The sequence below is a fragment of the Muscardinus avellanarius genome (assembly GCF_963383645.1).
Source record: "Muscardinus avellanarius genome assembly, chromosome: 9".
In the NCBI taxonomy this organism is placed as follows: domain Eukaryota; kingdom Metazoa; phylum Chordata; class Mammalia; order Rodentia; family Gliridae; genus Muscardinus; species Muscardinus avellanarius.
Window position 1 is genome coordinate 62,182,822 of NC_137795.1, and position 24,028 is coordinate 62,206,849.

The 24,028-nt window shown below is 36.4% G+C and overlaps 1 protein-coding gene across 4 annotated transcripts in view; it reads left to right on the forward strand.

Moving 5' to 3' along the window:
- CDK14 (cyclin dependent kinase 14) overlaps positions 1-24,028 on the forward strand; it is a gene marked incomplete at both ends in the record, with an annotated part of 505,411 nt that overhangs the window by 143,721 nt on the left and 337,662 nt on the right. For 3 of the 4 annotated variants that reach the window (XM_080700879.1, XM_080700880.1, XM_080700881.1), the window contains one exon: positions 7,655-7,900. In XM_080700879.1, the coding sequence (XP_080557005.1) occupies positions 7,655-7,900 (246 nt within the window). Of the gene's footprint in view, positions 1-7,654; positions 7,901-24,028 lie in introns of those variants that run through there. The other variant, XM_080700882.1, reaches the window with a different exon arrangement.

The window sequence follows — 24,028 nt, forward strand, 5'->3', positions numbered from 1 at the left end:
GTGAATGCCAATGACAGTCTACCACTGAGCTATACTCCCAGCCCTATTTTATTTTGAAAGAGGGTGTCACTAAATTGTTGAGGCTGGTCTCCAACTTGCAATCCTTTTGTCTCAGCCTCCCAAGTACTGGTATTACAGGCATGTGCCACCATGTCCCACTCCAGAATTTTGTTCTGAGAGTAGCCAGAGATTGCAGCTTTTAGCAAGGAAAGAGCATTAGCCTTAGGTCACCTTGCCTGGGTCCTGCTCTAAATCAGATCTTTCCTTTTATTCAGGGTCTACAGGGTGAACTGTCAGCAGCTTAGAGGTCAACAAGGCCAATTCCCAGGTCTTTAGAAGGGCCTGGATTCTGCTTTCTGTTGTGCTCACAGTTAACAGAGATGGTCAGATCACATTTAAGTAGTTTGTCCCAAGTATTGGAAACTTGAAACTTTTCCAGAATAGTTATTTGGCCTAATGTGGAAAGTTTAGGTGTAGATTACTTTTCTGGGTGAAGATGCATGCACAAAGCAGGTGCAGATACTGGTTTTATTCACACAAACCCGGCTGAAGTAGAGACCAACATAAATTGTGTATAAACTTAACCTATGTTGGGGAACTTTATAATACTGATAGAGTTGTGTTGTGCAGCAGACTCTCAGGATATGGTCATATATTGAGAGTAGTCATGAGAATCATTGCTTATTTTCTTGTAGGTTTGCTACAGTGTATCAAATTTGGAAAGTGGTATTTACAGCCATGTCCTTCAAGAACATTCTGCTCAAATATCAAAGTGCTTCAGACAATTTTAGTAAAATGAATGTATTAGTTTTCTATTGCTATGTAATAGAGTACCACGAATGATCTGCCTATTATTTCACAATTTTAGTAGCTTAGAAATCTGGACATGACGTAGCTGGTTTCTTTGTCCAGGATCTCATCAGGCTGAAACAAGGGTGTTTGTTCTCTGGGATAATGGTTCATATTTGGAACTTAGAATCCTCTTAAAAGATCATTAGTTGTTAGCCGAATTAACTTTCTGATGCATGTCAGATACTAGTCCCCATTCACCTGCTAGTTTTCAGATAGAAACCAATCTATGCCACATGGTCCCCATAGGTAGTTCTTAGCATGAATGTTTGCTTTTCTCCAGGTTAGGCAGATCACATCTCTGTAACTTTCTCCTCTGTCACTAGCTAGAAAAGATGCTCTGGTTTTACAGGCTCACCCAGTTATGTCAGACCCACCCAGGTAATCTTCCATTTGCCATATAATATGACATAGTCATGGGCTACCTTATCTTAATCACATTTAAAAGGATGTGGATTATTCAAAGGTAAGAAATATTAGTTATCATTTTAGAATTTTGCCTATCACAATGAGCTTTCAGTTAAAAAGTCTTTGGATAGCATTTTATGAATATACATGTTTGTTCATTTTTTATCATGATTGTACCATTTTGATAATAGATTTCAGATAATAAATTCAGATAATAAATAGAATTCAGATAATAAATCTGAATAATAAATATTCAGATAATAAATGCTCTTTTAGCATGAGAGTATAAAGATTTCTTATTTGAATGAATCATCTTGAATTTGAATTACTAATTCAACAGATCCTTATTCAGCTTTACTGTGGGCCAATCACTGAGTGAGGCAGATAGGAAAAGAGTGTTTAATAATATATGTAATGTCCTTACAGCCATGGAAGTAGTTAAGATGATATTAAGTTTCACATGTGTTCTGCTGGTGGGGTCTCTGGAAAATATGTTATCTGCAAACCACTGTGGAATACTGGTATATGTTTAAATTAACATATGAAATAAGAATCAATGAGCAAGTTGTGAATGTAGTAAGTTAATCACTACCATGGGCCTGTGTCTATAAAAGTAGACTGTTTCCAACAAGTTTGTTTTATGTTGATTGTCTCTTATCTTTGCTACTAGATGGTGGAATTAATAAACCTGAAATGCTTAAGAAATGTTCATGGGAAATATTTTAGGTTTAGACTTTTCAGTATCCCCCCCACCCTTAGACATTAGGAAAAGGCTGCCACCCGTCTGTCTTAATGGTGGAATACTTCAGTGAAGTTAGTTTTCCATAGGCAAATAGACATCACTCATCGTTACAGTGGTCAAACATCCCATACTCAGTACATTAAATAAGGCTACTTTTCTCAAAACATACAAAACGATGATAAGATTTTACTTATCTTACAGTAGATTCTCTAACACTTTCTCTTACTTAAATAATATAGAATCAGAGAGTTATCAGAATTTCTAATTGGAGTGCTTGTGTATCCTAAAGCTAACAAATGACCTTGTAAGTCTTAGTAGTTCCAGAACTGGTAGCAAATGTAAAGTTTATATGAGTTTATATATATATATTTTTGTCAGTCTGGGGATTGAACTCAAGGGCATTAGACCTCTGAGCTACACCCCAGCCCCATTTTTTATTCTTTATTTTGAAACAGCGTCTCATTAAGTTGTGGAGGGCCTCACTGAATAGCTAAGGCTGTCTGCAAATCGTGATCCTCCGGTCTCAGCCTCCCAAATGCTGGAATTAGAAGCAAATGCCACCACACCTGGTCTGAGTTTACATGTTTTGTGAACTGGTTAGGAATTAAGTTCATTCTTTAAACTGTAAGGTGCGCTTACTGTGAGAGCCCCTCTGTTATTAGATGTAAGTGTCATTTATCATTTTTGTCCTCACTTTTTTTTTCCTTCTGTGGCTGGGCTGGTGCACATATTGTATAAAGTTATACTTCATACTTCATTATGAACTTGACCCATATATTTTTAGTTAGGAACTTTCATTCTAGTTTGAGTTTATTGAGAGTATTTAGCACGAATTAGTGTTCAGTTTGTCAGATGCTTTCTCTGAGTATATCGAGATGATCATATGATCTTTAAAAAGGTCTGTGCATTTGTTATCTTTGGTACATAAGAAATTATTCTATGATTTAACATAGACAACAATTTTACCTCACAGTTTCCATGGGGCTTGAGTGCAGGTGCTCACGCTGTGGGTAGCTCTGTCTCAGAGTCTGCCATGAGTTTCCTGTCAAGTAGGGGGCTGAGATGGGTTGTATTTGAAGGCTTGGCTCTCTTGGTCACTTTCAGGTCTCAGTCCTGCACATTTGCCTCTCCACAGGGCTGCCTCATGACTGGACAGCTGGTTTTCTCCAAGGATAGTCATCTAAGAGGAAGGAAATGAGAGGAAGAGTACCAATGCAGAACTCACTATCTTTTTAATAATATTTTCTCAGAAGTGATATCTCATAATTTATGCCAGAGTCTGTTATTAAATACAAGTCAATAAATGTAGCCTACGTTTTGAGCCAGGATTAAATGAGGTTAGATACATAGAAATGGTTCCAATGAGAGCCTTCTTAGAGCCTGCCTACCATTGTATATTAAAATTGCATACTAGCCGGGTGTGGTGGCGCACGCTTGTAATCCCCGCGCTTGGGAGGCAGAGACAGGAGGATTGTGCAGGTTCGAAGCCAGCCGCGCGCGCTGGCTTAGGAGACCCTGTTTTCAAATAAAAAATGTAAAAACAGGTCTGGGAGTGTAGCCCGGAGGTAGAAGGGCTTCCAGGAACCCCAGTACCACCAAACAACAACAACAACAACAACAACAACAACAACAAAAGGCATACTATACATTTTTAGATCTTAAGCCAACCTTGCATTCCTGAAATTGATACTAGACTATCTTATTTATTATTTTTAAATAAGGAATTTAAATAATTAAATAACTTAAATTTATTATTTTTAAATAAATTTAATACAAATTTATTATATTAAATGTACCAAAAGCCAATATTTTTTGCATCTATGTTCATGAGAGAGATTGATCTGTAGTTTTCCTACAATGTTTTTGTCTGGTTTCAGTGTTGGAATGATACTAATCTCATATATTGAATTGGGAGATATTCTTTTCAGTTATTTGGGAGAATTTTTATAGAATTGGCATTTTTTTTTCTTTAAATGTTTGGTTTACTTCGCCAGTTGTGCCATCTAGTCATGGCATATTGTTTGTGGTAAGGCTTTAACCAAAAATATAGTTTTTTAAAAATAGAACTAGGCCTATTCAGTTTTGTCTATTTCTTTTTGAGTGAATGTTGGAGCTGGGCGTGGTGGCGCATGCTTATAATCCCTGCACTTGGGAGGCTGAGACAGGAGGATCGCACAGGTTTGAAGCCAGCCTCAGCTACTTAGTGAGGCTTTCAGCAACTTATTGAGGCTCTGTTTCCAAATAAAATATAAAAAAGGTCTGGGAGTATAGCCCAGAAGTAGAAAGCCTCTGGGTTCCACCCCCAGTACCACCAAAAAAAAAAAAAAAAAAAAAAAAAAGAATGTTGGTAGCTTTTGTCTATCAAGAAATTTGTCTATTTCGTTTATGTTGCAGAATTTATTGGCATAACATTGTTTATAATATCTATAGATCTTGTAGTAATGTCAAACATCTCTACCAGTTCTAATATTGGTAATGTATATTTCCTATCTGTTTATTATCAGTTTGATTAGAGGTTTATCAAAGGTTTTTAATCTTTAGCTTTTGGACATATTGATTTTATTTATTATTTTCTGTTTAATTTATTTCTAATCTAATATCATTTCAGTCTTCTGTTTATTTTGGGTTTCATGTGGTCTTCTTCCTACAGTATCTTAAGGCTGAAGCCTAAACCATTGTTTTGAGATCCTTCTTTCTTTATGCATTTAATAGCACCCATTTAATTTTGATGTGAATTTACATAATTTTCTCTGAATTTTTTATGTTCAGAGTTCACTGACTGGGCCCATGTGTAACTGAATTGCTTCAGTTCAGTGATGTGGAAAGTTTCTTCTCTTTAAAGAAGAACACTACTGACTCTTAAAAAATGTTGAGTTTATATAGCATACTTGTGACAAATTGCTAGGTTTTTTTTTTGTGTGTGTGGTACTGGGGTTCCTGGAAACCCTTCTACCTCCGGGTTACACTCCCAGACCCATTTTATAAATATATATTTTTAATTGGAAACAGGGTCTCTTAAGCCAGCAAGGATTAAGATTTTCCTGTCTCCGCCTCCCAAGCGTGGGGATTACAAGCCTGTGCCGCCAAGCTGGGCACAAAATGCTAGGTTTTGATCATGAATGGGAGACTGTAATTTTGATTCTTTTAAAAATACTTAAGCTATAACAAACAAACAATCTCCAGCAGTCTTGTGGTATGCTAGAAAGAATGATAGCATCCTTTTCATTGACTTAATTGGCATTCAGCCTATTCTTACTAATGATAACACACTTTTGGCACAGAGTTGATGCTTAAAATTTAAATAATTTTTTTGTTTTAAAACTTGAAAAGCTTAATTTTATTATGCACACCTTTTTACTCTAGTTGCTAAAAATTATATAAATTGAAGCATTTATTGTATAATTTAAGCAATATAGGAGTATATAAAAATCATTAATCTTACCCTTTACCATGCAATTCCACATGTCTGGAGGAATTTGAACTTAAGCTTGGTATATTTCCTTCTGTATGTGTCACTATGCTTTACACAAATATTAATGTCTATTTGTATCTGCATTTATATCTATATTTGCATATTCCTACATATGTAAATTCATACCACATTTGAAATCAGTCTACATATTTTCTGAAATTTCATAAGATTTACTTAAGAAGTATGAACTTTTCTGAAATATCTTGTTTTCCTCACTCTATAGCATGTAGTGATGGAGAAAGCTGTCACCTGAAGAAAAACGTTCTAAAAGCAATTTTATTTAGAGTAAGCCTTTCTTTAGAGAGACTAATAAACTTACCTAATAGCTTTGTGTTAGCTTAATTCCTAGGTTAATTTACCTGTTAACTTTCTGTTTTTTATGAAAGAGTGCTTAAGATAAACAATTTAATTTTTTAAATTAATTAATTAATTAATTAATTTATTTATTTATTTTGGTGGTACTGGGGATGGAACCCAGGGGCCCTTTACCTCTGGGCTACACTCCCAGACCTATTTTATATTTTATTTGGAGACAGGGTCTCTTAAGCCAGCTGAGGCTGGTTTCAAACCTGCACGATCCTCCTGTCTCAGCCTCCCAAGCCTGGGATTACAAGTGTGCGTCACCATGCCTGGCAACATCTTAGCCGGCCAAGATAAACAATTTAAAAGCAACAGATGTTGGCACGCTTGTAATCCCCGTGCTTGGGAGGCTAAGACAGAAAGATCACACAGGTTTGAAGCCACCTGAGAGACCCTGTTTCCAAATAAAATATAAAATAGGTCTGGGAGTGTAGCCCAGAGGTAGAAGGCCCCTGGGTTACATCCCCAGTACCACCCCCCCCCCAAAAAAAAAGCAAGAGATGTTTATTTTAGCTCATGGTTTCAGAGATGTTAGTCCGTAGTCACTTGGCCTTGTTGTGTTAAGCAAAACATCATGGTGGGGCGCACCTGGTGGAGCAGATGTTTCCCTTATGGTGGCTGGAAATCAGAGAGAGAGAGAGAGAGAGAGAGAGAGAGAGAGAGAGAGAGAGAGAGGGAGGGAGGGAGGGAGGGAGGGAGGGAGGGAGGGAGGGAGGGAGGGAGGGAAAGAGAAAGAGAAAGAGAAAGGAAAGAGAAGAGAGAGGAGAGAGGAGAGAGGAGAGAGGAGGGAGGAGGGAGGAGGGAGGAGGGAGGCTGGGTCCTGATACCTGCTTCAAGGGTTAAGCCCCATTGATCTAATTTCCTTCCACTAGGCTCCACCTCTTAAAGGTTCCACCACCTTCTAATAAGTGTTACTGTCTGGGACCAAACCTGAGCACATGAGCCAATCGATGATACTCTGCTCTACAGAAAAGCTAGAAGACATAGTTTTATTTTTTTGGGTTTTTTTTTTTTAGTAAGAACCTCAGAATTTCCAGATGATATGGAGATTGAAAGAGCTTAAAAGGGAAAGCAGGAGTAAAATTCAGAGAGATTAAAATAAAACGAGAGAGTAGAATAGTCTGAATAGGAAGAGAATAAAACTATTGGGAAGGAAGTAAAGGTCCAATGGAGTAATGTAAACAAACTTTTGAAATGAGGTTACTAAGTGTTTTTTATTATAGTCTCCTTGTTTATCCATTATCTTTGGAATTGAAAAAATCCACAATTGTTCTCAATTCTTAAACGGCTCTACTCATTGGCTCTATTCCACTTTCAAGCTGATATCGAGAGTGGGATATATTTTAAACATATATATTCAGACATAGACTTTTTAAACAGCATAATACCTTTTTGCCTCTTGCTTGTGTTAACTGCTTCTATGGTGATCCATTAGTTAAAGTGCCCATCTGATTTAACCCAAATCTTTCTTTTTCAAAATTAATCATGTTACCCACCCTCTTAATTATTCAGAAATTTCATGTGCAGTCAAATGATGAAACATGTGATGGACTTTAAGAGCCACCAAGAATATGGGTGACCTATAGCATAGCTCGTTTTAGGGAGAAATTTTAAAATGTAAGCTTTTAAATGTAAGTTCAAACAGGATGGTTATGCAGAGTTCTTCATATTGTGATTGAAGCGAGAGTATATTTCAGAATGTGGGGTTTTTTTGTATTTCTTGAAATAGAAATTGGCATACTTTCTGCAATGATAAAACAGCATGTTTAGTGGTACTAAAGTTTTAGTGGAAATGTCTGAATTTACTTTCTTTTATTTTCTAGATATGTGTCACAAAGATGTCTACACGGAACTGCCAGGGCATGGACTCAGTGATCAAACACCTGGACACAATTCCTGAGGATAAAAAAGTCAGGGTTCAGAGGACACAGAGCACTTTTGACCCCTTTGAGAAACCAACTAATCAAGTGAAGAGGGTGCATTCTGAGAACAATGCTTGCATTAACTTTAAGACCTCCTCTGCTGGCAAAGAGTCCCCCAAAGTTAGGCGGCACTCCAGCCCCAGCTCGGTAAGTGCCGTATTCATTTATCACGGGGTAAATGGAAGGGAGGAATCTCCCTTTTATAATTGTAGCACACTGTGCTGGAAGATAGCAGGTGCTTTTATCAGTGTGTTTTTATGCATTTTCTCCCAGGGTGGTTTAATGTTTTGGATGAGAAAGAGAAAGCGAGCAAACCAACATGCAGTCTCTTTAATCATAGGCACTCAGCAAGCAAATGAATAAAATGATTCAACTTATTTTTGGAAAAATCATTTTTTTAAAGTTGTTTCTAGTTAGAGGAATTTACAATTAAAAAACCTTGGTATTTTAAGTTCTTGGAGAGGCTCTTGAATTTTACTGTGTTTGTGGGCAGTAAAGATAGTTTTGAAACTAGAAAATTCGCAAAGATTTTTATGACAATATTTGTTTACTTATTATATTCCAGTTTGTTTTAGTGGTATTTATTTATTTATTTATTTATTGTACTGGGGATGGAACCCAGGGGCATTCTACCTCTGAGCCACACCACCCCACCGCCCTATTTTTTATTATTTATTTTGAAACAGGGTCTCACTGAGTTGCAGAGGGCCTCACTAAGTAGCTGAGCTGTCCGCGAACCGCGATCCTCCGGTCTCAGCCTTCTGAATGCTGGGATTACAAGCGTGCACACCACGCCTGGCTAAAATAAATACTTTTAATGTAACATTGGTGAGAATCCATTATTTCCCCCCCAGACTTTCCCCAATAATATTTACCTATGATTATAAGGCAGGGTCTATCTCTGTCACAGATATATCACTAATTCTTGAGAGAACTTTTAGATTCATTTATTTATTCATTTTTTTAGATTTAGTATCATATAGAAGAAATGAAGTTATTAGGAGTGATCAAACCCATTTTATACAAAGTACTATTGATATTTTACTATATATGTATTTTTTGTTATACTACATATCAACCCCTAATGATATATAGAAATTAAAGTGCCAGATATTACAATGAGGCCTTCTTAAATTTCACTGCCTATCATGAATGAGTTTAACCGATCACCCTGCATTTTGTTAGGAATTCTAATTCTCATCCACTAATATGTTATTTCTTTTGTTGCTCCTATTGCTCCTGCGTTGGCCATTGGCAGCTCTTTTAAATTGTCTCCGGTGCTTTTGAAATGTCTTTATCCCTTTCTTTTGAGCATTTTCTTACTTTATTTCATAAGATGTTCTGGGTTGGTATTTCTCCCTGCTTTTGACCTAGAATTAGCAATTTCTTCAAAGAGCTCTTGTTCTTTTTATTGGAGAATGATATTTAGAAAACAAGATCTGGTTGCTGGGTGGGGGGTCACGCAGTTTTAAAAATCAGTGCATATGTCATAGTATATATATGATAACAGAATTTTGACATTCATTTTTAATTTTTACAAAGGATTTAATTATGATCCTTATCAAGGAAAGTTGGAACTCGTCTATATGATGTTCTCTGTATTTTTCTTTAAAGTTAAATTTTATTTTCATTAAAATAACACTTGAGCATAGCTTACAATGCCAAACAGGAGAGGATTCTGGGAAGATGACAGCGGCATAGGTTTTGAAACCCTTTATATAATAGAGCAACAGGTATAATAAAACCAAAGCCAATGGATAATATCAACAAATGTAGATGAGAAGGTATTTCCTTCTTTTTTTTTTTTTGTGGTGGCACTGGGGTTCCTGGAAACCCTTCTACCTCCAGGCTACACTCCCAGACCTATTTTATATTTTTATTTGGAAACAGGGTCTCTTAAGCCAGCAAGGCTGGCTTTGAACCTGCGCAATCCTCCTGTCTCCGCCTCCCAAGTGCGGGGATTACAAGCGTGCGCCACCATGCTTGGCTAGGGCTTTCTTTTTATTCTGGTCTTAGATCTTTTTCTTGGTATTCATTTTTTTCCTCAATTTTGAATTTATTTATTTTTTAGTTTCAGAAAATAATTTATTATTTATTTTTCTTTTAATCTCTACCTTAAAAAGTTTATTAGATGAATGTTGGAAATTGATATAATCTTTTCTCTATTTAGAATTTCTTTTTCTGATTTTGGGTAGCTTTTTGGCTTTCATTTTTAGCCCTTCAGTTGAATTTTAAATTATGCTGACATTTATTTCCACAATTTCTCTCTTATTCATTGAATGTACTTATAAAAATCATTGTGTTGTTTAGCAATGAATAATATATCATCTCATATGTTTCTGAAGATACTCAATGTAGATTGGGAGAATTTTTTTTAATTTTAATGTTTCATTTGATATTTTTCTTTTTTTCTTTTTATGTGGATCATATTAAAAATGGCATATATTCAGGCTGTGCTTGGTGCCCTCCCCCCTCCCAACTTCCACTTCCCCGCCTCTAGATTGGGAGAATTTTTTTTTTTTTTTTTTTTTTTTTTTTGGTGGGAACCCAGGGACTTTCTACCTCCGAGCTATACTCCCAGGCCTATTTTATATTTTATTTGGAAACAGAGTCTCTTAAGCCAGCTGAGGCTGGCTTCAAACCTGCGCGATCCTCCTGTCTCAGCCTCCTAAGCGCAGGGATTACAAGTGTGTGCCACCACGCCCGGCAGATTGGTAGAATTTTGAAAAAATGTATTTATACACTCCAAATTATCTCTTTTTTTGAGTTTTTTGTTTTGCTATTTGTTTTGGTCTCTACTTTGCTTTTTTAGACTTTTGTTGGGTCTATGTTATGCTTATGGAAGAGAACTGTTGGCTCTCAATTCATATTATAGATAAAGTTGCAAAAGTCTGTTAAGAGCTCTCTGAGGATGGGTGGCTTGGGAACTGGTAGACTTTATGCTAGGAAATTTAAGTGAAGACTTAGCTCTTCTCTAGGAATGCTTTCAAATGTCAGTATCTCTTCTCTCACCCATCCCCATTCCTCCCTTGACTGGATCATTCCTCCCAAGCAGATCTACCAATCAATTTTTAGGACATATAAGCCTAGCTGCCATTTTTCTGAGATGATAAATAAGGAGCCTCCCAGTTCTCTACGCCGACTTCATTCTCATTTGTTTTCTGTTAGTGTCACTCTTAATGCTGATATCCACAATGCTTGGTGTCCCACTTCTGAGCATCTGTGGTTCAGTCATTTCGGGGATTGAATTTGTACCGGGATTGGGGAGGGGTAGATGCTCAGCTGAGAGATTCTACGGCAAAGGACCTCCTTCTTCAACTCACTCCAACTAATCATTTCACCTAGGTCCACCTTGTACCTTGGCCTCCAGTTGTTCTGTTTTTTGTGTGTGCTGACAACCAAATCTAGGGCCTTGAGAATGCTAGGAAAGTACTGTACCACTGAGGTACATCCCCAGCCTTCCAGTTCTTGATCTTTTCTTAGATTCGTATTGACTTCTCATTGGCTTATGCCTTTGGTGATTCAAGTATCAAGGTTTCTTTGCTTATCTTTGTCAGTTACCTCTCATCTACTTGTCTCCCATCTTCAACATTTTATTAATATCTTTTCTGTAGTCTTATTACTCATTCTGTGTTTGCCCTTTTGGGTTGTATTTAATATCACTTCTCTATCAATTTTCAGAGAAGAGAGATGAATAGGTGCTCTGCTCACTTAAGCCATCTAGTTTAACTGGAAACTTCCTGTTTATCTCCTGTTGTATTGTTAATTTCCCATAGATCCTCTTTCCCCAGTTTCATATTGGGCTTGACTTTCCTGCCCCACCTTGGGATGTCTTTCTGTCGGAGCACTTACATTGTGTGGGGACTGTTTTGCATCCTTTTCATTTTAGGAATTTTGCTTCTTCTCAGTGAACCTTGAAAAAGTGTCTTTGCTCTTTCCTTATCAAGCTGGAAAATGTTTTTTTTTTCTTTTATCAGTGTGCTACAATATTACAATTTTTATAAAAATTCTTTTTTTTTAAGTTTATTTTATTTTATTTTTAATTGGTGCACTGTATTCATACATCATAGTGGGATACATACTTTTGTAGACATACATGCACACATTGCCCAGTCAGCCCCCACCCGATCCCCACCCCATTCTCTCCCTATCCCTCCCTCCCATGCTTGGCTTAGTAGTTGACATCTAGTATTATAGCAATTTATCAAAAATTAAAAATGATAATCTCACATAACAGTTTCATTTGTCTGATACCAAGCTTTTGATGACTTAACGATAACATTTCAATATTTCTTTTTGCTTTCTTTCTTACCAGAGAATCTATTTTTTCTATTTTTTAGGTGAAACTATCATATATTTATATATTTATTTTTCAGAAAAAAAAAATCTATCCTAATATGGAATATGGACTCTAGGTACCCACAACGATCTTGAAAAAGAACAAAGCTAGAAGATGTATATTTTCTGATTTCTAACCATTAAAAGCTACAATAATTGAAACAGTGTAGTACTATTCTAAAGGCAGATATATAAACCATTGGAGTTAAATAAAAGCCTAGAGCTAAATTCTTCCCTATATTGTCAAGTTATTTTTGACAAGGTTTCCACGAACATTTGGTGGTGGGAATAATAATCTTTTAAATAAATATTGTTGAAAAATAATAATTACATGGAAAAGAATAAAATTGGACCCTTACCTAATCCCATATACAAATATTAACTCAAAATAGATAAAAGACCTAAATATAAATCTTAAGACTATAAACTTTTAGGAGAAAATCTGGGTCATAAAACCTCACAACATTGAAATTGGCAGTGATTTCTTGGTTATGATTTCAATGGCACAGGCAACAGAAGAGTATACAAACTCCCTAAAAAATAAACAACATATTGTATATCCAAAGACAATGTAAACAGAGTTAAGTTACTAATAGAATGGGATAAAATATTTCCAAATGCTATATCTGAAGGTATATTAATATTCCAACTAGAAATCCTAAAAATTAACAACAATAAAGGCAAACAATACCCTTTACAGATAGGTAAAAGACTAACATAAGTAATGAATCTCCACAGATAACCAATCTTAGTTGTCTGTTGGATGGAAAATCTTGTTTCTCTAGTTCTGATGTGTGTTACCTATTTCTTCTTTATAGTTAATCTCTTTGAGTATTTTCTCTAGTGCTGGTTTTGAAGACATAAATTCCTTCAGTTTCTGTTTGTCATGGAAGCTTCTTATTTCTCCATCTAATTTGATAGAAAGTTTTGCTGGGTAGGAAATTTTGGGCTGGAAGTTGTTTTCTTTCAAAATTGGGAATATGTTACTCCAAGCCCTTCTGGCTCTCATAACTTGGTTTGGGAAGTCTGGAGTGATTCTAATTGGTTTGCCTCTGAATGTCACTTGGCCCTTTGCTTTTGTTGCCTTTAAGATTCTCTGCTTGGCTTCCACATTGGTCATTTTGACAATTATGTGGCGTGGGGATCCTCTTCTCTGATCCTGTCTAAAGGGAGTTCTATACGTTTCCTGGACCTGCGTATCGACCTCTTGCTCTATGTCTGGAAAATTTTCTGCTATTACTTCCTTTAAGAGATTATTGATCCCTTTGGTTTCACTTTCTTTTCCCTCCTCTATTCCAATTATTCTTAGGTTAGCTCTCTTAAAATGGACCCATATTTCTTCAATATCAGATTCCTGCTGTCAGTTCATCACCAGAAAAATCTATATTCTGTGATAGACAGCCCTGACCTAGAGGGAGGAGAGGACACTGCAGACTTGCAAATGAGACTTTTACTTTAGTTCCCAGAGTCTCCTCTTGGCACCACTTCTCTCTTGTGGGGAGTGAAAAATTCCCAGATAGAACCAGGTCTAAAATTTAAAGTGCTACTATCTAGAAAAAAAATCAGCTTGTTGCCCTGTGTGGTATTTGGGACCATTCCTCTATCCAGGACCTAGATATCTTTTGTAATCAAGTTTTCTGTGATCTCTGGATTAACTTAATGTGGCTGTAATAGGGGTATAAATGCTGGATTACAGAGTCTGTTCTGGATGTCAAAGACAAAATAAAAACTAAATTCCAAGGCATATTTGATTTCAGGACCTTATTTAATGGGATCATATAGTTCTGATTGAATCCTTCCTTCCTCGTCCTTATATCCACTGTCACAGAGTACAACAAAGTAGATCAGTGCTTCTTAACTGTGTTTTTCCTGCAATGCAGGGTTTTATGGTCTGGACTTAAATGTCTCCCAAAGGCAATGTGTTGACGGTTTGGTTGGGAGCCAAGTCTCCAAGATGTAAGGCATAAAGGAAGTTAGGTCACAGGGCACATGGCCTTGAAGTGGTTACTGGTACTCCTGCCTCTTCCTTTTTTTTCTTCCTTTGCTTCCTGGCCTTCCTTCTTTGGTTGTTACCAGGGCTCCTTTTCCACATGCTCCCACCATGCTGTACTGCACTGCCACAGGCCCAAACCACAGGGCCACGGTGGCTGTGAACAGAAGTCTGTGAAGCCATGAGTCAAAACAAAACTTTTGCCCATTAAGTTGTTTTAGCTCAGGTATTTTGTCATAGTGACAAAGAGCTAACTCATATAGAGGGTATTCTCATAGTCTAAAGCAAGGGGTTATGTGGTAGAGTTAAAATCACTTTTCAGTAAATCAGTTTGAAACTATGGGCATTCCTATGGCCATATCATTATATCACTATAATAAATTCTGAGGTGTACTCATCCAATTTATAAAAATACATCTCAAAATCCCATTCTTGCTTCATTTCAGTGGAAGACAGAACTAAGCATGATTAATATCTCCTACATTTTGTGGGTAATTAGGACTCCATGAAAATATTCTGGCTATGTAGTAGTGTTAAAAACTACTCAATTCCTAGTAGTGTTAAAAACTATTCTCAGTTCCAATCAATTTTGTTTGAATTTTACTTCTGCTAGTACCTATAAGATCTGAAAGGCCTTACTGTATTTCTCTAGTTATTACTTTCTTCAAATTCAAATGGAAATAGTAGTGGAACCAATCTCTTAGTGGTATTATAAGGAATTGAGTTTAAGGAATGGATATAAAAATGAAAGCCTAGTATATGGTAAACAAGAATATTTGCTGATTGTTGCTATTAATTTATAAACAGTAAATGAGAATTATCAAAGTCTAGTGACAGCTTTCCTTTTTTGAGGTGCTGGGGATCAAACCGAAGACCTGGTGTATGCTAGGCAAGCATTCTGCCATGAGCTTTGTCCCTAGACTCAGGGACACCTTTTTAATGACAGAGTGACAAGCACCATTGAGCTGGAACATTATCTGCACTTTTCATTATCCTTGCCTATGTTCCCCTCTGCTGCTATGCACAGCTGACAGTTCTCTACACTTTCATTGCTTGGAAAAATGTATTTATTTTTTTTCTCATTGAAGTCTATATCCCTATGTAATTAGTGTCTGTAAGCAAATGCAAGTTAGTTCTCTGGATTTCCAAGTCACTTAGGTGCTATGTCAATCCTGCCTTCTAAGTGTAGAAATGATAAGCAGAAAATAAGTCCATAAATTTGTTTCCTAACCATCCATATACCTGACATCAAAGAGCCAAAGATAATGTTTAGGATTGACTACATACTGGTGGGACCCAGTATCTTTATTTGAATTTGATGATTTAATAAAGTTGCAGGAAAAGTGACAAATAGAAGGTCCAAGCTATAATTATCAAACAAAATAGGACCTCTCCATTTGAATTATTCTTATTTTTTTAACTGGAAAGAAGGATTTTATTATTAACTTCTTTAAATCCTTAGCACTTGCATTCCTTATTTATATTCATAGTGATTACAAATTAGACTATTTCTGCATTCTTAAAATAGAAGATTCACTTTATAAGAATCTAACTCTCCAGGCTGAGACATCTCATACACATGGCCTATTTCGTAGGACTTTACTTTCATAGATTAGAACAGTTTTCTTTTGTTTTACAGAAGAATTACATGCTTTAATTCTTCATATGAAGTCAGTATGATTGATCTGTAAATTACAGAGTATTTCCAAAGTGTCTATGTATCAGTTTCACAGGGCAAATAGCTAAGTGTTTACCACCAAAATTGGGAAAATATTAATTTTCTGCCATTCCATTGTTAATAGGACACACTACTGTGTACCATTAGCATCTTCTTTAACTTGATTTTTCTTGTGAAAATAATGGGGTTTTTATAACAAGAAAATTCTTGTTTTTTACATGTCCAGTTTTTTTTTTAGTATTATGATCTATGTCTAATCTTAAAACATACACACACACACACACACACACACACACACACACACACACATATATATGCATGTATATACACACGGGTATATATGGCAGATTCTGAACAGGGAAGTATATAATTTTTAGAATATTATTTGTGCCTTTCTCAGAAGAACAAACTATTGGCGTCTATTCTCATGCCAATTTTATGACTGTGACTGGTACTTGCTCTAAATATGCATTAGCAATTTATCTCCTAATAGGAATAAAGAAGTAATTTTCTGCCGCTACTTTTTTCTTTAACTTAGATTGGATTCATTCTTGAAGGAGCACAAAAGCAAACACACAGACCTCTCATTCTGATTTTAAATAATTTAGAGTGGAACTGTGAACACAATATTTTCCCCATTGAAGATCATTTTATACTGAAGTTTAATATAGGTTTCAAATTCTATTTAAAACTTGGGCTCAGGAGGGTGATGGTAAAGTGTGACATTCGCAAGCTGTTTCCTGGTAATGAAAAATGCATAAGAACAAAACCCACACAGGACTAGTCAGGCGACTTTGAATGTAATTTTCCATTAAATTTTACTTGATTCAACTCAACACATAGTTTGTATCTTACGAGTCTCTTGAAGGAAAAAAAAATGGCCCCAAATTAATGTAATGCTTAGAGCTCAGGGAGCTCATTGTTGTAATCCTTGTTTTTAACTCACATGGAAGCCAGTTATGTTTCTCAAAAAAATCGTATGACCTCATTCATTCTTCTCCTCCTTCCCTTCCTTCATATACTTAATTCTGTTGTATCGTTCTCTTTTATCTGTCTATCCATATGTTATCTATCTATATCTCAGAAGTGCTCATATTTGTAGGTAAGGTCTTAAAGATGTAGTGGAGTTAAAGTGAGGTTGTTGGTTGGGAACCTAATCCAAAAGCAGACACACAGACCTCTCATTGTGGCTATAAATAATTTAGAGTGGAAGTGTGAACACAATATTTTCCCCATTGAGGATCACTGGGGAAATGACTAATGTCCTTATAAGAACAGGGGGAGAGCCCAGGTATGCGCTCACGTGGGGATAGACAAGTGAGGATGCAGTGAAGGCGGCAGTCTGCAAGCCATGGGGGGAGGCCCCAGGAGGAGTCCAACCTGCGGATGCCTTGGCCTTCTGGGGCCCACAACTGGAAGAAAATACATATTTTGTCGTTGACATGACACTCTGAAGTATTTGGCACATCTAGCAAACTAATACAAGTACACGCGTGCGTGCGCGCACACACACACACACACACACACACAGAGGAACCCTCATTTTTATATATATGTATATATAAATAAAGTATATATAATTAAATTAGTTTTATAATTAATTAAGATTAATGATATGTTATATATATAATTAAAGAGTATATATATACTCTTGTATTTAGTTACATGTTTTCTTAATATACTGTTAAATACAAACTTTATACTATTATTTTTTCTCATACTCAGTGCTAAATGAGAGAGGATTAAGTAGATAGCTTTTAGTTTGAAGAAAATGTATTTAAAACTCAGTTCATGTTTTTGGGCAAATCAGTCTTTCTGTGATGTTTTTCTATGTATACATTTATATTATACATTTATATTAAAGAAAATGATGCGGAAAATACTGTACAGCTCTAGGAATTCCGGTTTTGTAAAGGCAGGAATTCTGTTTTTGTTCTGTATTTCATTTAAAAATTAACAACATGTGATCATGGGACTTGGGACCAAATGGAACCCTCATTGGAAACGTATTTTACGAAATGATTTACTGAGATGTTCAGCTCTGCGGCAGATGAATTAATTAACACCAAACAGCATTTTCTCAGCATTTATCAATTTCCCAGAAGTTGTTTCTGCACTTGGTTTGGCTAGTCTCCTTTGAAGATGTTTGATCACTATTCAGAGATATGCTGGATTAATACACTAGGAAATTAATTCTTTTTCCTCTTTTTTAAAAAAAATTATTGGTGCATTATATTCATACATCATATGGGGGTAAAAAACTTGTGTGTACATACATGTACACATCACCAATTTAACCCCTACCCAATTCCCACCCCATTCCCTCCCCATCCCTCCTTCCCTTGCTTGGCTTAGTGGTTGACTTCCATATGTTTAAGTACATTGTGTGTTTTAGAGAATTTCCTTCTTCCCCCCTCCCATCCCCTCCTTTAGGTTGTCTTGTTTGCTCCTCTATAGGATTTCCTTTTTCATCTAGAGTTCTGCCTATGACCCATTTCTCCTTAGCTTTCACATATTAGGTAAAGCATCTGATTTCTTATTTTTTGTGACTGACTAATCTCACTTAGCATAATGTCCTCCAGTTCCATCTATTTCCCTGAAAATGATGTAATTGAGTTTTTTTTTAACGGCTGAGTAAAGTTCCATTGTGTACATATCCCACAGTTTTGTAATCCATTCATCTCTTCATGGACATCTTGGCTGGTTCCATAGTTTGGCTATGGTGAATTGTGCAGCTATGAACATAGATACACATGCATTAGTTTGGTAGTTTGGTTTCCTTTCTTTTGGGTATTGCTGGATCAAATGGTAGATTTGTTCCCATTCTTCTGAGGATTTTCCATACTGTTTTCCAAAGTGGTTGCACTAATTTGCAATCCCACCAACAATGTCTTAGAGTTCCCACTTCTCCACATCTTTGCCAGTCTCTGTTGTTGTTTGTGTTTTGAATGATTGCCATTCTAGTTGGAGTTGGGTAAAGTCTCAGGGTAGTTTTGATTTATATCTCTCTGATTGCCAATGATGTTGAGCATTTTTTTTTTTTTTTTTTTTTTGGTGGTACTGGGGTTCCTGGAAGACCTTCTATCTCCGGGCTACATTCCCAGACCTCTTTTATGTTTTTTTTAATTTATTTTTGGAAACAGGGTCTCTCAAGCCAGCACAGCTGGCTTCAAACCTGCGCGATCCTCCTGTCTCCACCTCCCAAGCGCGGGGATTACAAGTGCGCGCCACCGCGCCCTGCAATGTTGAGCCTTTTTTCATGCATTTATTGGCCATTTGAATTTCTTTTTTCGTGAAGTCTCTATTTAGTTTGCTTACCCATTATTTGATTGGATGATTTGTTTTTTTAGTGTTGAGTTTCTTGAGTTCTCTGTATATTCTAGATATTTGTCCTCTATCAGAGGTTTAAGTGGCAAAAATCTCTTGGTGGCTCTCGGTTGAGGTTCTTGAGAGCTTCCTTTGCTGAACAGAAGCTCTTCAGTTTCATGCAATCCCTTGTATTAATTCACCTTTTAATTTGTGTGCCTTTGGGGTCTTGTAGAGAAAGTGTTTATCTATGCCAATGTGTTGCAGTTTTGGACCTATCCCCTCTTTGAGGAGCTTCAAGGTCTCTGGTTTAATATCCAAGTCGTGAATGCATCTTGAATTGACTCTTGTGCAGTGTGAGAAAGTGGGATTAATTTCCAATTTTCTGCATATGGTTAACCAGTTTTTCCAACACCATTTGTTGAACAGGCTATCTTTTTTCCAGTATATGTTTTTGGCCCCTTTGTCAAAAATCTATTGGCTGAAAGTGTGTGAGCTTGTTTCTGGGGCTCCTATTCTGCTCCATTGGTCTGTGTATCTGTTTTTGTGCCAGTACTATGCTGTTTTTATTACAGTGGCTTTGTAGTACAGTTTAAAGTCAGGTATTGTGATTCATTCCTCCTGCATGGTTTTTATTGCTGAGAACTACTTTGGCTATTCTGGGCTTTTTGTTATTCCAAATAAATTTAAGGACTGATATTTCTATGTCTGTGAGGAATGATCTTGGTAGTTTAATGGGTACTGCGTTGAATCTGTAGATCAGTTTTGGGAGGATGGCCATTTTAATGATATTTATTCTGCCAATCCATGAACATGGAAGATCCTTCCATCTTCTAAGATCTTCGATTTCTTTTTACAGTGTTTTATAATTTTCTTTGTAGAGTTCTTTTACCTCCTTGGTTAAGTTTATTCCTAAGTATTTTATTTTTTTTGGTGGGAGATCCTGAGTGGAAGTGTTTTCTGAATTTCTTTTTCAGTGGATTTATGGTTGGTGTACAGGAAAGCTTCTGATTTTTTAAGATTGATTTTGTATTCTGATATTTTGCTGAATTTGTTGATCAGTTCTATAAGCCTTTTGGTTGAGTTTGTTGGGTTTTCTAAATATAGTATCATGTCATCTGCAAATAGTGAAAGTTTGAGTTCTTCTTTTCCTATTTGTAATCCTTTGAATATCCTTTTCTTGCCTTATTGCTCTGGCTAAAGTCTCTAGTACTACATTGAAGAGAAGTGGTGATAATGGAAATTCTTGTCTTGTTCCTGTTTTTAGGGGGGATTCTTGAAGTTTTTCCTCATTTAATATGATGTTGGTGGTGCACTTATTGTAGATTGCCTTTATGATGTTGAGATATGTTCCTTCTATTCCAATTCTCTGCAGTGGTTTTTATCATAAATGGATGTTGGATTTTATCAAATGCTTTTTCAGCATCTATTGAAATGATCATGTGATTTTTGTCTTTGATTCTGTTTATATGGTGAATTACATGGATTGATTTTCATATGTTGAACCTGCCTTGCAACCCTGAAATGAACCCTACCTGGTCATGGTGTATGATTTTCTTGATGTGGTTTTGAATGCGTGTAGCTAGTATTTTGTTTAATAGTTTTGCATCCAAGTTCATCAGAGATATAGGCCTGTAGTATTCCTTCCTTGAACTGTCTTTATTCAGTTTGGGTATTAGTGTGATGTTGGCTGCATAGAATGTATTTGGGAGAGTCCCAGTCTTTTCTATTTCATGAAATAGTTTGAGGAGTATTGGGGTTAGCTCTTCTATAAAGGTTTTTTAGAATTCACTTGGAAAACCATCTAGTCCTGGGCTTTTTTTTTTTTGATGGTAAGCTCTTTATGCTGTTTCAGTCTCTTTGATTGTTATTGGTTTGTTTAAGTGTTCTTTATCTTTTTGACTCAGTTTAGGAAGGTTGTATTTGTCTAGGAAGTAGTCGATTTCCTCCAGATTTTCCATTTTGTTGGAGTATAGTTTTTCAAAGTAGTTTCTGATAATCCTCTGGATTACTATACTGTCAGTAGTAACTTCTCCTTTTTCATCCCTTATCTTCACAATTTGAGTTGATTCTCTCCTTTTTTAGTTAGGTTGGCTAGTGGTTTATCAATCTTGTTAATTTTTTCAAGAAACCAGCTTTTGGTTTTGTTGATTTTCTGTATTTTTTTATTCTCTATTTCGTTAATTTCTGCTCCGATTTTAATAATTTCCTGTCTTATACTGGCTTTGGGGTTCGATTTTTCCTGCTTTTCAAGGACTTTGAGGTGTGTCGTTAGGTTATTTATTTGAAGATTTTCTGTTTTTCTTTTGTGACTTCATGTCACAAAGAGTTTGATTTACGAAAGTAGCTGCACATATGTTTGGGGCATAGATGTTGATTATTGTTATTTCCTCTTGCTGGATTATTTCTTTTACCAGTAAAATATGACCTTCTTTGTCTCTTCTAATAAGTTTGGGTTTGAAGTCTAACTTGTCTGATATCATAGTTGCTACTCCTGCTTGCCTTCGAGTTCCGTTAGCATGGATTACTTTGCTCCAGCCCTTTACCTTGAGTTTGTTCCTATCTTTACTTGTAAGGTGTTTTTTTTGTAAGCAGCAGATGGATGGATTCTGGTCTTTAATCCATTTAACCACTTTATGTCTTTTTTGGGGGGAGTTGAGACCATTTACATTCAGTGTGATTATTGAGAGATAATTTTAATTTCCTAACATGTTAAGATTTAATTTAATTGAGATACTCTTTATTCTTCTCTGCTTAGTTGTCTGCTGGATGGGAAATCTTGTTTCTTTGGTTCTGGCATGTATTACCTATTTCTTCTTTGTAGTTAATCTCCTTGAGTATTTTCTCTAGCGCTGGTTTTGAAGACATAAATTATTTCAGTTTTTGTTTGTTATGAAAGATTCTTATTTCCCCATCTAATTTAATAGATAGTTTTGCTTGGTATAATATTTTTGGCTGGAAATTGTTTTATTTCAGAGTTTGGAATATGTTACTCCAATTCCTTCTGGCTTTCATGACTTTGTTTGGGAAGTCTGGAGTGATTCTAATTGGTTTGCCTCTGAATGTCAGTTGGCCCTTTGTTTTTGTTGCCTTGAAGATTCTCTCTTTGGCTTCCACGTTGGTCATTTTGACAATTATGTGGCATGGGAAACCTCTTCTCTGATCCTGTCTGAAGGGAGTTCTATAAGTTTCCTGGACCTGTGTATCGACCTCTTGCTCTATGTTTGGAAAATTTTCTGCTATTACTTCCTTGAAGAGATTAATGATCCCTTTGGTTTCACCTTCTTTTCCCTCCTCTATTTCAATTATTCTTCAGTTAGTTTTCTTAAAATGGGCCCATATTTCTTTAATGTCAAATTCCTGCTGTTTGATTTTTTTATAAATTATAAACTATGCGTTAATTTTTGGAGTGATCATCTTTTAGGAGCGAGATTCTATTCTCCATGTGGTCTAATTGATTGTTTATAGTTTGAATGAGGCCTTTACTTCAATGATTGCATCCTTTATTTCTTTTAGACTCTCTCTGAATTCTTTTTGAAGATCCTGTATTATTTCTAGTTATATTCCTGATTTGATCTTCTGGAGATCTTTGTTTTTCTGTGTTATCAGGTTCTGATGTTGTGGGGTTGTGGGCATTCATTGTTCCATTGTTATTCCTCTTTCCCATGATTTCAGAAGTTTGTGCCTTCTCTGGGTTCTTCCCTGGTTCACTACGACTTCACTTAGGGTGCTTTGGATCTTGAGTCTGTGGTAATCTCAGTCACCACTACTCCTTTACTGGATTGTATCGCAAAGTCTCAAACCCAGGGAGTTAATCGAGGGTACTTGAGACCATGGGGATACCTATGTGGGTGTTTTCCCATGGGGAGCTGTGACTAGGGTGTGGTATCTCTGCCACTGCCTCTCCTTCACTGGGTTGTACTGCAATATCTCAGACCCAGGGAGATTATCAAAGCTGCGCAAGTCACTGGCAGTGCAGTATTGGGATTTTTCCTTTAGGGGCTGCAATTTAACTTACGGTTATTGAGTGTGCTGATGTGGAGCTGTCATGGGCGCAGTGAAATCGCCACCGCGTCTGTTAATATGGCGCTGCTGCCACGCCTTCGACAGGTGTGAGGATGGCGTATTTCTTTTCTGGTCTTGAGCTCTGTTCTGAGTCCCTGGAGGGCATCATGAGCTTGGCTACTGGGAGCTTTAGACGTTCTTTGTGCTGAAAAAACTGCTGAATTACACCTGAATGATCCACAGCTGCTCACTTCAGCTCATTGTTTATGTTTCTTCTCTTGAGCCTGGTGGGTTGAGTGCACTGATCTGGAGTTGTCATGGGCATGGTGAACTTGCAGCTGTTGCTGGCAATATGGCGCTGCTGCTGCACCCTCGGCTGTGAGGCTGGCGTATTTCTTTTCTGGTTTTTCCTTTTTCCTCTTTTTATTAGCAATTCCTGATGAGTTTCAGGAGTTGCCTGATCATATACTTCCTCAGTATGCATAGGTTCAGGTTTCTATGTTATATACAGTTTAAAAGATATGACTCTTAATTGACAGCAAATTCTGCAAAATCTTTAGTTTTGCACACAAATTCTGATTTTTTATAATGTGCTTTTATTGGTGCATCATAGTCTCACATCATAATGTAAATCATGTTGACAAGGACATAATACACACAGCGTTTTCTTTTTTCTTTTTTCTTTTACAGAATGAGTTGTTGTTAAGGAAGTAACAATATGAAACTACATTTTAGGTGGTTTACTTTCAACCTTTGACACTTTGAGATGCTTACTTGTTAAATGGTATGGTAGAAAAGTTGTATGAGTACCTGTTGTCTGCAATCTCTGTGCCATCTTTCATATTAAGAACCTAACGTTGAGACATGTTTGGGACTTGTTTATAGGCATAAGGAGTAAGATAGAATGATCCTAGTTTAAAAAAGAGGCTAGGCTTTAAAGAAGAAATGCTTGTTCATG